Below are 14,115 nucleotides of genomic sequence, written 5' to 3' on the forward strand. Positions count from 1 at the left end.
TGAGGGTGCTGAAGTGGGTGCAGTGGAGGCTGTGGTTCCTCTCAATTTCAAGCATTTCTCTCTTCATTAAAAAACTTGTTTCAAGCATTTATTTCTCTAATGAACAAACCTCTTTGCCATTCCTATTGCCTCAGATTAGATTATCTTTGACTTCAACTATTGCAAAATCTTTCTCATATTAATAATTGTATCTATTTGGGGGATAAGACATTCACATGATTCGAAATTCAAAAGATGCATAGGGTATAGTGAAGACTCTTTTCCACTTCTCTCTCCGGTCTCCCGGACCACATCTACCTAGGCAGTTTTTTGTTACAAGTCCAAGACATTTTCTGTATTTATACTCATGCAAATACATATATATCTTTCCCCATTTTAATTCAAACAGCATCTACATTGTCCTGCACCTTACTTTTAACTGAGTGTACCTTGGAGACTATTCCATTGCTATATATAAAAACCTTCCTTATTGTTAGATTTCTTGTGTGTGCTCAGTTGTTAAGTCATGTCCAACTCTTTGAGACCCCATAGACTGTAGTCCACCAGGCTCCTCTGTTCATGGGATTTCCCAGGCAAGAAATACTTGAATGGGGTTCCCATTTCCTTCCCTAGGGAATCTTCCTGACCCAGGGATAGAACCTGCAGTCTCCTGCATTGGTAGGCAGATTCTTTAACACAGAGTCACCTGGGAAGCCCCTATGACTGCTTAGTATGTAATTATATAAATGTAATGTTAGTTCTTATTACTGATGGGTATCTAGGTGGTTTCCAGTCTTTTGCTAATACAAACAATGCTGCTCTATGTGTTAGTGCAAGTTCATGTGCCTGATACACAATGAAGCCAAACAAACTGAAACGTGGGAGTTTGGAACAAAAAAAGGTTTACAGCAGGGCCATACAAGGAGCTGAGTGGCTCATGCCTAAAGGCCCTGAATGCCCCAAAAGGTTTCAGCTGTGTGCTCATGGTAGTTAACATCTTCCATCTGTTGGAGAGGGAAGATGTTTTACATCTGCAAAACAACTTGCAAAACAACTTGGGAAATGTGCATCAAATACTACTATTGAATTACCTGAGAGAGGAGCTAAAGCAGAGGATGCAGGGGAAAGCCTGTCTAGGAAGGTCCCATGGTGTCTTGCTCTGTTACATATGGACTGCCCTGTTGGTCCAGTGTTTAAGACTCCCTGCTTCCACTGCAGGGGGCACGCCTCACAGGGGCCAAAAAGGGTGAAAATAAGATGCTGCTGTAAATAACCTTGTATCTAAGTTACTTTATATGTATAAATTCCTAGCAGAATTGCTGGACCAAAATTTAGGCGCACTTGTGGTTTTGATTGATGGGCAATCTTTTTTTACTGATCTGTTTCTCCATCTCTAATCTCTACCAGTTAGCTTTCTAAAGCACAGGGCTGATCCTGTTGAACCTCTGCTTAATTTTGATGATTGAGTGGTATGCTCAATATAAAAAAAAAAAGAATTCATGAGTTTTATAGAGAAAAAGCAAAAATTCAACTTCTCATTGCATGGCATTGGAAGTAACTAGTGATCAATGCCTGAAAATTGACAACTTAAAAAATTAAGCATTGATCTTGCCTTTCCAGCATGAATTAGTAATTCAGAATACTAACTGATGACTAATGCCGAAGCTGAAGCTCCAATACTTTGGCCACTTGATGCAAAGAACTGACTCATTGGAAAAGACCCTGATGCTGGGAAAGATTGAAGGCAGGAGGAAAAGGGGACAACAGACAGAGGATGAGATGGTTGGATGGCATCACCAACTCGATGAATATGAGTTTGATCAAGTTCTGGAAGTTGGTGATGGACAGGGAAGCCTGGCATGCTGCAGTCCATTGGGTCACAAAGAGCTGGACACGACTTAGCAACTGAAATGAACTGATGAGAGACAGTTTTTTATAGAAGATTATCAGCTACTAAGCGTGGAATGATGTAATTAGGGAAAAAATTTACCATGTTGCATCCTCTAATGAAATAATTCAGGCAACAATCAAAAACGGATCCATTCATCACTGAAAATAGACTAACCAACCTGATGTGAGGCAGTATGAAACACAATCAGCCTGGTTCCTGGAACAAGTTAAATGTCATGAGAAAAGAAGGCAGGCTGAGGAGACTGCTTTTGATTCAAAAAATTCAAGACATAATAACCACAGATAATGTATGGATCCTGATTCAACTGTAAAAAGCCACTTTTGAGACAATGAAGGAAATCTGATTATGGATTAGACAAAGATAAGCAAGAATTTAATAAGTGTAATAACATGGTAAGTTTCCATATTTTTTAGAGATATGCTGATGTTTGGAGGAGTAAAATGATATAATGACTGGGATTTGCTCTAATGCAACTTCTGCAAGGAAAAAAAAAAGGAAACAGAAAGCATTCATGGGAAATCTTGATAATTACTGCATTTAGTGAGGGGGATTCTTTGAATAGTTCCCTGTACTTCTATGATGCTTGAAATTTTTCAATAAAACACACACATATACACACACAAAATGGATGACTCTTCTGTTTTTTAGGCTAACCATAATGGTCAGACTCTCACAATCTGAACCTAATCCAACCTATGTTAACAGCTTTATCACTAATTCTCCACACAAGCCTCCATTCTAGCTTTACCGCATGACTTGACACTTTGGAACTGGCTGATCATTTTAAGGCCTATTCTGTAGTCTAAATTATTCCCTCTGCCGATCTGCCTTCTCATCCTTTTTCCAATTGGGAAATTTCTTCTCCTTCAAGGCCTAGGTCAGATGTTAGCTGTGAAGTCTTGCCCAACCTCACTAGATCTCCTGAGTTGCTTCCAATGAACTCTGTTCATTACTACTAGTAGAATTTATCTCATACTGTAGACACTGTCTGTCTTCTTCCATCATGATGAGCACTCCCTAACAGCACACAGCATAAAAATTAAAGGCACAGACTCTAGACCCAGAATGCCTGAGATCGCATGCCAGTTTACTTAGCGTTACATTGGGCAAGTAACGGCAACTCTCTGTGCCTCAGTTTTCTCATCTGTAAAACCTCACTTCATAGGATGGTATTAATCTCTGTAAATAAGAAAGGGCCAACAGTTTCCAACACATGTTAACTACTGAGTACTAAGAATATAAAATATTAATATATTAATTGTAACATTATTTAATACAAATACCACTGTATTTGTTTAACATTAATATAATAATAACACTAAATACTAAGGGTAGGACTCCTACTTGTCCTTATTGTACTGCTCCTTATATCTAGCTCAGTGTCTGGCACATAGATGCTCAATAAATGGTTGATGACTTGGGATAATTTTTGGTCTCCATACTGACCTTCACTTTGGCCCCAAAGCACTGGCATGGACCTAATCACCTGAGAACATTTCCATAAAGTTTTGTCTAGAGGTTCGCAGCAGGTGCTAAGAGGGACTGGGGAGTCTGGACTCCTAAGTGGTGGTGATGCTAAAAGAGATAACAGGCAGCAGAGTTGCTGAGTGTAGGGAGTATGTCATTTATTGACCCTGTGTTCCGCCACTCACTGGTCACTACTCTTGACTCGTAGGACAACAGGTACAGAACTGCAAGGGATCATCCCCAGCTCTGTGATCACCAGGTCTACCAGTTCTGGGGGGGTCACATCATAGACCAGATTCAACAACCGTAGCGACGAGTGGTTCTGCCAGTTAGCCAGGGCCACATGTTCTCCTCGCTCACACAGCAGATCATCAGGGTCATCTGCAATGGGAGTACACCCTTTTATGTACTTTTAAAAAATAAGTTGTAGTTCAACCTCCCTTCTCCCTCCCAAATCTTCTCAGGTCCCCGGAACTTCCTCTTCTGCCCGCCTGGGCCTCCTTACCTAGCTCATTAGAAACAAAGGCATCAGTCTGCACACGCTCACAGAACTTGTATGTTTCACAGCAGACCAGCACTGGTACATTATGGGCCCGTGCCACCAGGGCCAGCTGTGCTGTCCCTACCCGGGACATCACAGACCCATTCGCCAGGAGAGCATGAGCTCCCAGTAGCACCTTAGAAACCTATTTTGAAGAGTAGAGAGAAGGAAAAAAAAAAATCATGTGTGACCAATACAGAATAAGGTTTCCAACTCCTACCCAGGACAGCAACATTAAGACAATGAGTAACAAATCGTAATAATGGCCCTTGGAAAACACCTGACCACTGATTCACTGCACCACCCACAGGAAGACTAAACTCTGAAGTTACTTTTTGTCTGGTTCCCTGGTGGTGGCTGCTAGTTTAATATAAGGTTCCTGTCATAGCTAGACATGCTGTGTAATGTGCTAGAAATGTTCTTCCTATTAGCTATCAACAAGGTTACAGAGTTTTAGGATTTCTAGGTAAGTGCAATGTTGGGAAGATGGGATTACATCTTTACTACTGCACCCTTTTACTCCACTTTGGAGTCCCTTTACTCTGCCCTCACCTCTGGGAGCACATAGGAAGCTGCAGGAATCAGCAGGTAGGAGGCAGGGACCCCAGCACGGACCAGAGAACGTAGTGTGTGCTTTGCCTCCAGCCGTGGCCGGCTGTCCACCACTACCACGCGAAATTGCCGGCCCTTAGCCCAAGCCTCCTGAAGAATGTGTGATACCAGAGATGAGCTGGAGCGAAGGGAGAGGAGGATTCAGTTATAAACGTCACTGACTGATGGTCAGCTCATTCCTAAAGGGCAAAGGGGCAGTCCCTTCTTCAGATCATTTCACTTCCCAGTTTTCTTGGTCGTAGGGTTTGGCCCATACCATCCATATACCAGGATCACATCTCCATTACTGATCTTCTTATAAGCAAAGCGTGAGATTGCCTGAGCTGCAAGCACAATCTTCTCTTTTATATATCTGTCAATAGCTGCTCGTAGTTCTGACTTGGCCTAATGGAGTAAGACACTTAAGGAACAAGAAATGGACATTTTTTTCCTTTGATTATCATGCCAGATACTTGAACATGTGTATAACAATGAGACTAAAGGGGGCCCAGGTTAGACAGTCCAACCACCTCCTTAACCCCTGCCCAGGCAGACCAGATAGCTGCCCTTCCTGGGAGTCCCAAATATGTTTCTAGCTCCATCCTCCCATGCATGCCTTGCTCATGCCTCATACTCATCACCTCCTCTTCCCGCTTAGAGCCGCTCACACCCGTGATCTCCTTGTTAAGGAACTTGATGGCGTTGTACATGCTGGCTGACAGGGGACGGCATTGAGTCAGGAAGCTACAACAACAACAACAACAACAACAACAACAACATCTTGCATCCATGCAATGCTTCACAGCTCACAAAGCTTTTATATTTCAAAACATCTTTTGAAAGAGAAGACAGAAAAATTAAAAACAGAGATAGAAGAGCAAGAAAAAGGGTTCAAGAAAAGGACGGAACAAGGTAAAGAGTGGGAGGAGACATGCAGTGGTCATCCTTACCTGAAGTAGGGCTTTAGTTTATTCACTAGGTCCCTTGACAATTCTTCACTGGGAGGTGTTGTGTAGTCCTGAATCACCTATAGGTACACAGGTTGATCAGTAAAAAGGCCCCCTGACAAGTCTCTGAAAGGGGAATAGGGTGAGCTTCTCTGAGGAGAGTCTTCTAGGATGGTGTCATTTCATCTTCCCCTAGAGATGACTCTGGCTGAGAGAAGCTGGGGTAGTGTTGGAGGTGAGGCTAGGTCATAAGAGGGAATAAGATGGGACATACCTGCTGCAAGGCACGAAGCAGGGCGATGCACCGGGCATTGGAGCCACTGACCAGGCCCTGGGAGTACTGCAGGCCGAGCCGCACCATGGCTGGGTGGATCACAGAGGATGGGATGCTGATGGGATGGCGGTGTCACACACTTTGCAAGGGAACTTGAGTACCTACTGCCCACCTGCCTCTGATGAAAATGAACCTCCTTCACTAGCACAGACACCCCCATTTCCTCAAGAGTTCTGCCTTGTGTTCATACTTCTTTCCACAGATCCAACCTCCAGGTTCCAGTCATTTTGAAAACAGAATTACTAAAACTCCTCAGACTTAAAAGTTATGACAGTTTCATAAAATCCTACCTCATAAACTGGGTCAAAGAGTTTTGTCTGCTGTACTGGGGTAGGTGGGAGAAGAGACTGACTTTGGATCCATAATCCTTTCGTGTAGGAACCTTGACAAAACAAGGGGACAGGACCAAAGGCCCTGAGTTTAAAACTGTGGGATGATGCTGGGAAGGAAAAAGACAGTGAGCCCGCTTTGACCCAAATACTCATCCTTTTCCAAGGTCTCACTTTGCCCCGAGCAACTTTCCTCCCTCTATTCCATCTCCCTAGGCTCTTTCTGGCCATACTCCAAACCCACTTCTTACCTGCTGTCGCTCTGGTTTTTTCACAAGCCTTCTCAGAAGTGTGGGGTCATCAACCTGACTATGCTCAGGCAGACGCTTCACTCCTAGAAGATAACAATCATGTCTTCAAGACACTGTAGGTGATAAAGAGAAATCTGCTTTCAGGGCATAAGGGACATCAAGAGAAATTTGAGGCAGGGTAGAAAACTGGAGAAAAAAGGTAGATGAAGAAACAGCGGTAGGAAGAGGCTGACGGGAGAACTGTGAACTCTGGGAACCAAGGTAAAAACCGGCAGCTGTTCTCTGGTGGGACAGCCTGAGCTAATATAGGCCTTTGAATCAACGGAGATCTTGAAATGAAGGGACAATACCTGAGGGGGTTTCTCCAGCTGTGCTGGGGCAGGCTTGAGGAGGTGGCCCTCCTTGGTCCCCTTTTCTCGCCTGCTTCAGGGCCCGTTCAGCCTCTTGCTTGGCCCGCCGTTCAGCTCGAAGTTCAGCTTTACTCCTACCTGCTGGAACTTTCTCCTTGGCAGTGCCCAACTGACTGTCCGGTCCTGCCAGGTGTTTGGCTGGGCCTACTAAAGGTAGAAGAGGCAGGTGCCCAAGCCTCTTGGGCAGGTAAGTAATAGCTATGCCCAACCAAAGCCTCTTTTCCTTTTCACTTGTTCAAATCAACTTTGTCCTGTCTCCCCCACTTTTTTCCCACCACATCCCTTTACCAGCTTCACACCCCAGCCCTTTGAAAAGCCCCCACACCTTGACACTGGGCTGCAGATACAGCGGAGCCAGTTTCTGTTTCTGCCCCCTTTTCCTCTTTCCGTTTCTTCTTCTGCTGTTTCTTTTCTTTCCGAAGCTGCAGCTTTTCTTCTTGGGTCATCTCCCTCCCCTCTGCCTAAGACACAGACACACAATACTGCTCTTCCCCAATAATTCCAAAAATGAATAAACACTACTGGATACTTACTAGACTCCCACACGGTCCCTAATCCTTCCTGAGTTTCACCAGCTCCTTGTTACAAGCTAAGAGCCTACAGGGATAGAAGTTTCTCCTTCAAGTCAGAGTCACACTACCATAAGGCTGACAAAACTCTGTAAAAATCTCCTGGCTTTACCGAAAAATAAAGTGGAACGAGGATGGAGGCTGGGACGGAATGAAGTTGATACAGGCTCCTGCGTACTGCCTGACAGGGTAGGTAGCTTGTGCGGGCACCCTCACTTACCCCAGGCCGAGGAGCAAGCTCCGCCTTCATCCCAGATCCCGAGTCTGCATCAGAAAACAGGGCACAAAGTGAACTAGAGAGGCTCCGGGAGGGTTTGGGGGGACTCGTACTCGGGACAGCTGGTTGCTGCCTCGGCATGACCAGAGCTCGGCTCCGCCACCAGGCGGGAGGTGAGCCTGGGATCCGCGTGGGGACGCAGTGCGCGGCCGGATCAAAGGGAAGCCGGGCGGGGGAAAGAAGCGAGCACGCACTCTTCCAGGAGAAACAAGCCGGTGCGCGGCGCAGAGTGCGTCCGAGGCACTGCCGGCCAGAGTCCGTCGTGGCGCGGGAACCAAATGACGGGGCCCAAAGGGACCCAGGGCCCAGCAATAGCCTTCTGGAGCCGTTGGCTCACGTACTTATTTGTGCGCCCGGCCCTTCACTCACCCTCGCGAACAGCCACAGCCACGGTAGCCATCACCCTCCGTTCTAGGCTCCGCCCGCCGGGGTCACCGCGACTAGAGCGCCCCCTGGGTAGACAGCCGTGTCGCGCAGCTCCAGGCGGACTACAAACCCCTGCATGCACTGGGGTCCCGCCCCGGGCTACGGGTCGCGATAAGGGCCATCGCAATTTCAGGCTCCTAATCCCTTAGACTACAATTCCCAGAATGCCAGGCGGCGCTGCGTCCCAGCGCGAACGTTCCCAGCCCTTCCCATAGCCGATCTCGCGCCCACCCCCACCCCCCAAAATGGCGAGCGAGACTGCGGGGACGCGCTAAGAAGCGGAGGCGAGCGTGCAAAGCCGCTGCGGCCCTTATAGTCCGGAGCCCGGCCGGGCCCTGCTGCAGGGAATATGCACTTTTCCATTCCTGAAACCGAGTCCCGCAGCGGGGACAGCGGCGGCTCCGCCTACGTGGTGAGGAGCGGCCGGAGCCCAGTCGGGCAGGGGCGGGGATAACGGGCCGGAGCCTCTCCGAGCGGCCTCCGAGGTCTGGCTGCCACCTTTCAGGCCTGGTCACAGGCCGCCGACTCCCGACGGCCTCGCTGGGAGCTTATATTACGCCTGAGATTCGTCCAGAGGTCGCCCCAGCTCCTGTAGGTCCTTTGTTCGGCCGCATCGCCTCCCTCGGCTGGGCCGCGGCTACTCTGGTGGGCGTCACTGGCCTCTTAGGGAAGAAGACTGCAGCCTGAGCGCTCGAGTTTGCCCCGACTGGCCCTTCTGCTTTGGGACCTGGCTCTGGGGGAGATGGACTGGCAATCCTCGGAAGATCTCGGCGCGTTCCTCAGCGCAGCTGTGCCAGGCCACTTCCGGCCAGGGTTCGCAAGGGGACCGCCCAGACCGCGACCCTAAAATGCTTGCCTGCTTTTGTGTCCTCAGGCCTATAACATTCACGTGAATGGAGTCCTGCACTGTCGGGTGCGCTACAGCCAGCTCCTGGGGCTGCACGAGCAGGTGGGACTGGCACCCCTGCCTTGAGGCAGCGTCAAGCCCTATCCTCCACCTGGGCACCAGCGTCTCCATTTCCCGCCTCGTCGCTTATCCGTAGGCTGTAGTTCCCTTTTAATCACAGCCGCAGGGGAGGATTTAGTGCTTTATCTGGTCGTGTGACATTTCCGGGGAACTCCCTAGGAAGCTTAATGTCTGCCACTCTAACCATCCCTGTCTATACTCACATTCTCCTTCCTGCTTCTCTGCCCCCGTCTTACACAGCCTGTACACTGCCTGTGCCTGTGCATGGAGAGATCGCCCACCCTTTCCCCTCGGCTGCCAAAGCACTTTCCTTCTGTCAGCTGAGCTGCAACTTGAAATTCTTTTCCCGGTTCATACAAACCATTCATCAGTTTGGGTCTGTGTTCCTTGATGCACCTGACTGGGTGTAGCTGTTCCAGTTATCCTGTGTCTGTGATGTAATGTTTCTGTTCTCACCAGATTGTGAGCTCTGTATTTAATTCAGTAGAGTCTTGATTATACTGATAACTAGTTGTGCAACTCTAAGCAAGCTGCCTGATTTCTTTGGGCCTTAGCTACTCCAATTGAAAAATGGATTAATTGATCTGCAGTGTCCCTTTAAATCCTAAGATGCTTTGTGAATATACTTAGCTATTACTTGACTGTGCACATAAACTCTCCTTACAAAACCCTTTGCTTCCTGTAGGGGTTCAATGAATACAGCCTTGCTAGATAATCAAGGGGCTCACTAGGCCCTGGCCCTATATAAACCCTTCCCACCCTGTGAAGGGGCTGACTCACACACTGTAAGATTGAAAAGGACATATATCTAGGATAGAGGAATGGCTGCCCCTGCCAAAGGAATCATTTCCTGGGTGACCAGGGTCGATAGGGGAGCAGTGATTGAGGAAAAGGAAGGGGAGCCCAAGAGAACATTATGAATGTGGATTGCCTCTTGTCACTTGTGATGTTTATGTAAAGAGTTGTATCTCTTTCTCCAAATAGCTTCGGAAGGAATATGGGGCAAATGTGCTTCCTGCGTTTCCCCCAAAGAAGCTTTTCTCTTTAACACCTGCTGAGGTGGAACAGAGGAGAGAGCAGTTAGAGAAGTACATGCAAGCTGGTGAGTGGCTCAAGGGAATAGAGGCTGACTCTGTTGAGGATTATGGGGAGAGTCAAAACAGCTGATTCTGTAGAAGGCTCTGCTGGGAAGCCTCTTATTTGATTTAATAAGCAAAAGTAAATAACATGCAAGGATGCTCTAGTATCTGGGTATCAGAAAAGCAGTTTTGGCCTTGACGTCTATAAGAAGTACTGATACGGCACTAAACAGTCTTAAAACATTTTCAGTTAATCGGGAGAACTTCATACTTCATTTGTGTCTGATGTGCTTTAGATGAACATTAAGTTCTATAGATAGTACTTAACTAGATGGTAGCTAAGGGTAGGGCAGGTGAGGAATTTATGCAGGGGACTTCCCTGGCAATACAATGGTTAAGACAGCACTTCCAAGGCTGAGGGTGCCAGTTTGGTCCCTAGTCGGGAACCCAAGATCCCACATACTGCACGGTCAGCCAAAAAATAAAAATTAAGTTAAAAAATTATGCAAACAGTGAGTGGGGTGAGGCCAGCTGGGATATGTGATAGGCCACCATCAGCCAAGGAAAGGGAGCCTACCAAGAAGAGAACTGGAAGGAGCCAAGAGGAAACCATAAGTTACTAAAACATCATTCTCTTGTCCCCACAGTTCGGCAAGACCCATTGCTTGGGAGCAGTGAGACCTTCAATAGTTTCCTGCGTCGGGCACAGCAGGTAAGGCTTTGGGGGACCAAGATTTAAGGTTGAAGCACCTTCCTGTAGGGCCACGTCATTTTAATCAGGTCAGTACAGAGGAGTTATTCTGGCACCTTTTCATGGAAGGGGGCTTCTGCTGTACCAGTGAAATCACGGAAACACAGCTTATAATTAAGCAGCTGAGAATAAAGGCACTGGAGGGACCTAGAAATACATAGTTGGGAAGGGGTCAGAGCTGGACGCCGGGCATGTAGTTAACAAGGAGGTGCTCCCATTCCATTCCCATGTTTGTTCACAACCAGGAGACACAGCAGGTCCCCACAGAAGAGGTCTCTTTGGAAGTGCTACTCAGCAACGGGCAGAAAGTTCTGGTCAACGTGCTAACTTCAGATCAGACTGAGGATGTCCTGGAGGTGAGGCACTTGTTCTGCACTGGTCTTCCTTCCCCCGTGCCCCCTGCACTCCTTCCCAGGCTTAAGATGATTGGAACCACCCCATTTGAGGAGTTGTACTTCCTTCCTTGTCCCCAGGCTGTGGCTGCAAAGCTGGATCTTCCAGATGATTTGATTGGCTACTTCAGTCTCTTTCTAGTTCGAGAAAAAGAGGATGGAGCCTTTTCATGTGAGTTTCTCTGGACTTTACAACTTCCCTCTGTTTCGAGTAGTGAATTTGCCTCCCTGTCTCCCCCAAGAATGTGGCAGTCATTTCCCCAGGGCTTTCCCTGCCCTGAGTCTGACATTTTCATTTTTTTTTTAAACCCATAGTTGTACGGAAGTTGCAGGAGTTTGAGCTGCCTTATGTATCTGTTACCAGTCTTCGGAGTCAAGAGTATAAGATTGTGCTAAGGAAGAGGTCAGGGGTGGGCTGGGAGGAGGGAGAGTGCTGGGTTGGATTATGGGGCCATGTATTGAGACAGAGTGACCTGGGCAAGGGGGTAGTGTTGGGTTTTTCTACCAGGCCTCCCAAGCTTCCTCCGACTTTATCAGCCTTCACCCCATAGTTCCCAATTGCTCCTGTTTTGCCCCCCTTTCCTTTCTACCTCTTGCCTTCCCTCAGCTTAGCCCCATTACCCCTTTCCACCCCTTGGCCTCACAGTTATTGGGACTCTGCCTATGACGACGATGTCATGGAGAACCGGGTTGGCCTGAACCTGCTTTATGCTCAGGTGAGCTTGGAGCTGCCTCAGAACCCTTCCCCTGAAAATGGCTCTGGTGTCCCACTCTGCCGAGAAAACTCCTTTCGTGTCTTTACTGCCAGTTCACGGGGAAGTTCCTAGCATACTCTGAGGGCATCTGGCACAGCCTGTACTCTCCCTGCTTTGTAAGCTGATTGGTCAAGAAGACTCACTGCAAAGAGCTGGCTCAGATGTGGGGCTAGGGGTCAGGCTGGACAGAGGTAACTGGACATTTTCTTTGGACCCCTGCCCCTCACACCATGTCTCCACTGTAGACGGTAGCAGACATTGAGCGTGGATGGATCCTGGTCACCAAGGAGCAGCACCGGCAGCTCAAATCACTGCAGGAGAAGGTCTCCAAGAAGGAGGTGAGCCTTGCCTCCCCATCTCCCTCCAAGGGGTTGCTTCCTCTGGGCTGTCCTGCTTCCCCTCCTGACTCGCCCACATGGTGACTGGGTTTCAGTTCCTGCGACTGGCCCAGACACTGCGGCATTACGGCTACTTGCGCTTCGATGCCTGTGTGGCTGACTTCCCAGAGAAGGACTGTCCGGTGGTGGTGAGCGCAGGCAACAGTGAGCTCAGCCTCCAGCTCCGCCTGCCTGGCCAGCAACTCCGTGAAGGCTCCTTCCGGGTCACCCGCATGCGGTGCTGGCGGGTCACCTCCTCTGTGAGTTGGGGTAGGAGGGGGGGCCTTTGGGATGGAGGCCTGGCAAGCCTTGAGCTTTGGGAATGGGCTGGAGTAGGTCAAGGCAAGAAGCACAGTCTCTTAGGCTGAGAACGAACTCAACCTGATTCCCCTTCTTCTCCAGGTGCCACTGCCCAGTGGAGGCACAAGCAGCCCCGGCCGGGGCCGGGGTGAGGTGCGCCTGGAACTGGCTTTTGAATACCTCATGAGCAAGGACCGGCTACAGTGGGTCACCATCACCAGCCCCCAGGTGTGAGCCCACCCTCAGGCCTCCTCTGGAGCCCATTGCACCGTCTCTCTTAGATACCCAAGTCTAGGGCTTCCAGGACTCCATGTGAGTGGGAGCCCTTGTCCTAGGGGTGCTGGGCTCAGGGTGACCACTCTAGTCAGGCTGAGCTCTCCCCTTGTCCTCAGGCTATCATGATGAGTATCTGCTTGCAGTCCATGGTAGATGAACTGATGGTGAAGAAATCTGGTGGCAGTATCAGGAAGGTACGCGGTGGCTGTGCTCTCCCTGCCTTTTGTTCTAGGGCTGACGCTTCTGAGGGAGGGAAAGGCTCAGGATTCCCATGGGAGTGATCCTGCCCTTACCAGCGCCTCACGTCTCCATCCCCAGATGCTGCGCCGGCGGGTGGGGGGCACCCTGAGACGCTCAGACAGCCAGCAAGCCGTGAAGTCACCACCGTTGCTTGTAAGTACTGCTCCCTGATCGGTGCCCCAGCCCCCAGCCCTTGCCTGACCTCCCCACAAGGTCTCTGATGCTGCTGCCTCCTCTTCCCCAGGAGTCACCGGACGCCAGCCGGGAGTCCATGGTCAAACTCTCAGTGAGTTTCCCACGAGGCTTGGTGAGGTTGGTGTATGTAGGGGATCTCAGGGAGGCTCAGGCCCTCTGACCCCCAACCCTCCCTTTATTCCAGAGCAAGTTGAGTGCTGTGAGCCTGCGGGGGATTGGCACTCCTGGTACAGATGCCAGTGCCAGTGACGTCCACGGCAATTTTGCCTTCGAGGGCATTGGAGACGAGGACCTGTGATCTCCAGCGCTTGGATGTCTGCCCTCTGCCCTGGGAGAATGTTCAGAAACTTGCCCTGTGCCTGTATCCCGCCCTGCCTCCCAAACTGGGGGCATTTTCCTTTTTCTTGTCTCCTTTTCTTCTCTCAGCCAGGGGCCTCCTAACCCACCTCTCCCTCCCCCTCCCCCCAATCCTGGGGCTGGCTATACAAAGGATCGCCTAGAGCTGGCCCTCAATGCCAAATTAGCATTTAGTATTTTGCACAAAGTCCACGGGACCATGGCTACCTGCCTGGGGAGGAACCACAGTTCCCTCCAGGCTGCTTCTGGCTTCTCAGGGCCATGAGCCAAGGGGATGGGCAGAGGTCTGTGTACGGTCTGGCCCAGCTCCCCATCATTAAACTCAGCCTGATTGCTGCCTACCTCTGGTTCCCTCTCTGCCCCTGCTCCCCCCATCACAGCATGCACTGCTGT

The 14,115-nt window shown here is 49.3% G+C and overlaps 2 protein-coding genes across 21 annotated transcripts; one reads left to right on the top strand and one right to left on the bottom strand.

Annotated features, from left to right (window-relative positions):
* Positions 1-3,491: 3,491 nt before the first annotated feature.
* Positions 3,492-8,020, bottom strand: EIF2B4 (eukaryotic translation initiation factor 2B subunit delta). 19 transcript variants are annotated; one of them, XR_015136580.1, is made up of 13 exons: positions 7,977-8,020; positions 7,551-7,594; positions 7,087-7,222; positions 6,702-6,908; positions 6,352-6,434; positions 6,062-6,153; positions 5,712-5,826; positions 5,441-5,517; positions 5,132-5,234; positions 4,768-4,911; positions 4,452-4,629; positions 3,864-4,044; positions 3,492-3,739 (listed from the first exon to the last, which is right to left on the bottom strand). XR_015136580.1 is itself a non-coding variant. In XM_086326035.1 (13 exons), the coding sequence occupies exons 1-13, from the start codon at positions 8,005-8,007 to the stop codon at positions 3,540-3,542; spliced, it is 1,572 nt and encodes a 523-aa protein (XP_086182161.1). In that variant the 5' UTR covers positions 8,008-8,020; the 3' UTR covers positions 3,492-3,539. The 19 variants fall into 19 exon arrangements, 10 of the variants coding, with proteins under 10 accessions (XP_086182161.1, XP_086182166.1, XP_086182160.1 ...); XR_015136581.1 differs by having other exon boundaries at positions 7,802-8,020; XM_086326035.1 differs by having other exon boundaries at positions 4,768-4,895; positions 6,702-6,905.
* A 248-nt stretch (positions 8,021-8,268) lies between these two features.
* On the top strand, positions 8,269-14,063 carry SNX17 (sorting nexin 17). Of its 2 annotated transcripts, XM_086326051.1 has the most exons (15): positions 8,269-8,445; positions 8,908-8,982; positions 9,985-10,102; positions 10,727-10,791; positions 11,076-11,186; positions 11,304-11,394; positions 11,538-11,625; positions 11,869-11,938; positions 12,223-12,315; positions 12,411-12,614; positions 12,757-12,882; positions 13,047-13,124; positions 13,249-13,323; positions 13,415-13,456; positions 13,550-14,063. In XM_086326051.1, the coding sequence occupies exons 1-15, from the start codon at positions 8,383-8,385 to the stop codon at positions 13,661-13,663; spliced, it is 1,413 nt and encodes a 470-aa protein (XP_086182177.1). In that variant the 5' UTR covers positions 8,269-8,382; the 3' UTR covers positions 13,664-14,063. The 2 variants fall into 2 exon arrangements, with proteins under 2 accessions (XP_086182177.1, XP_086182178.1); XM_086326052.1 differs by lacking the exon at positions 8,908-8,982.
* The last annotated feature ends 52 nt before the right edge of the window (positions 14,064-14,115 follow it).

Source organism: Bos grunniens, chromosome 11 (assembly GCF_055505025.1).
Source record: "Bos grunniens cultivar Pamir isolate PY7600 chromosome 11, Bosgru_T2T1.0, whole genome shotgun sequence".
Lineage (NCBI taxonomy): Eukaryota > Metazoa > Chordata > Mammalia > Artiodactyla > Bovidae > Bos > Bos grunniens.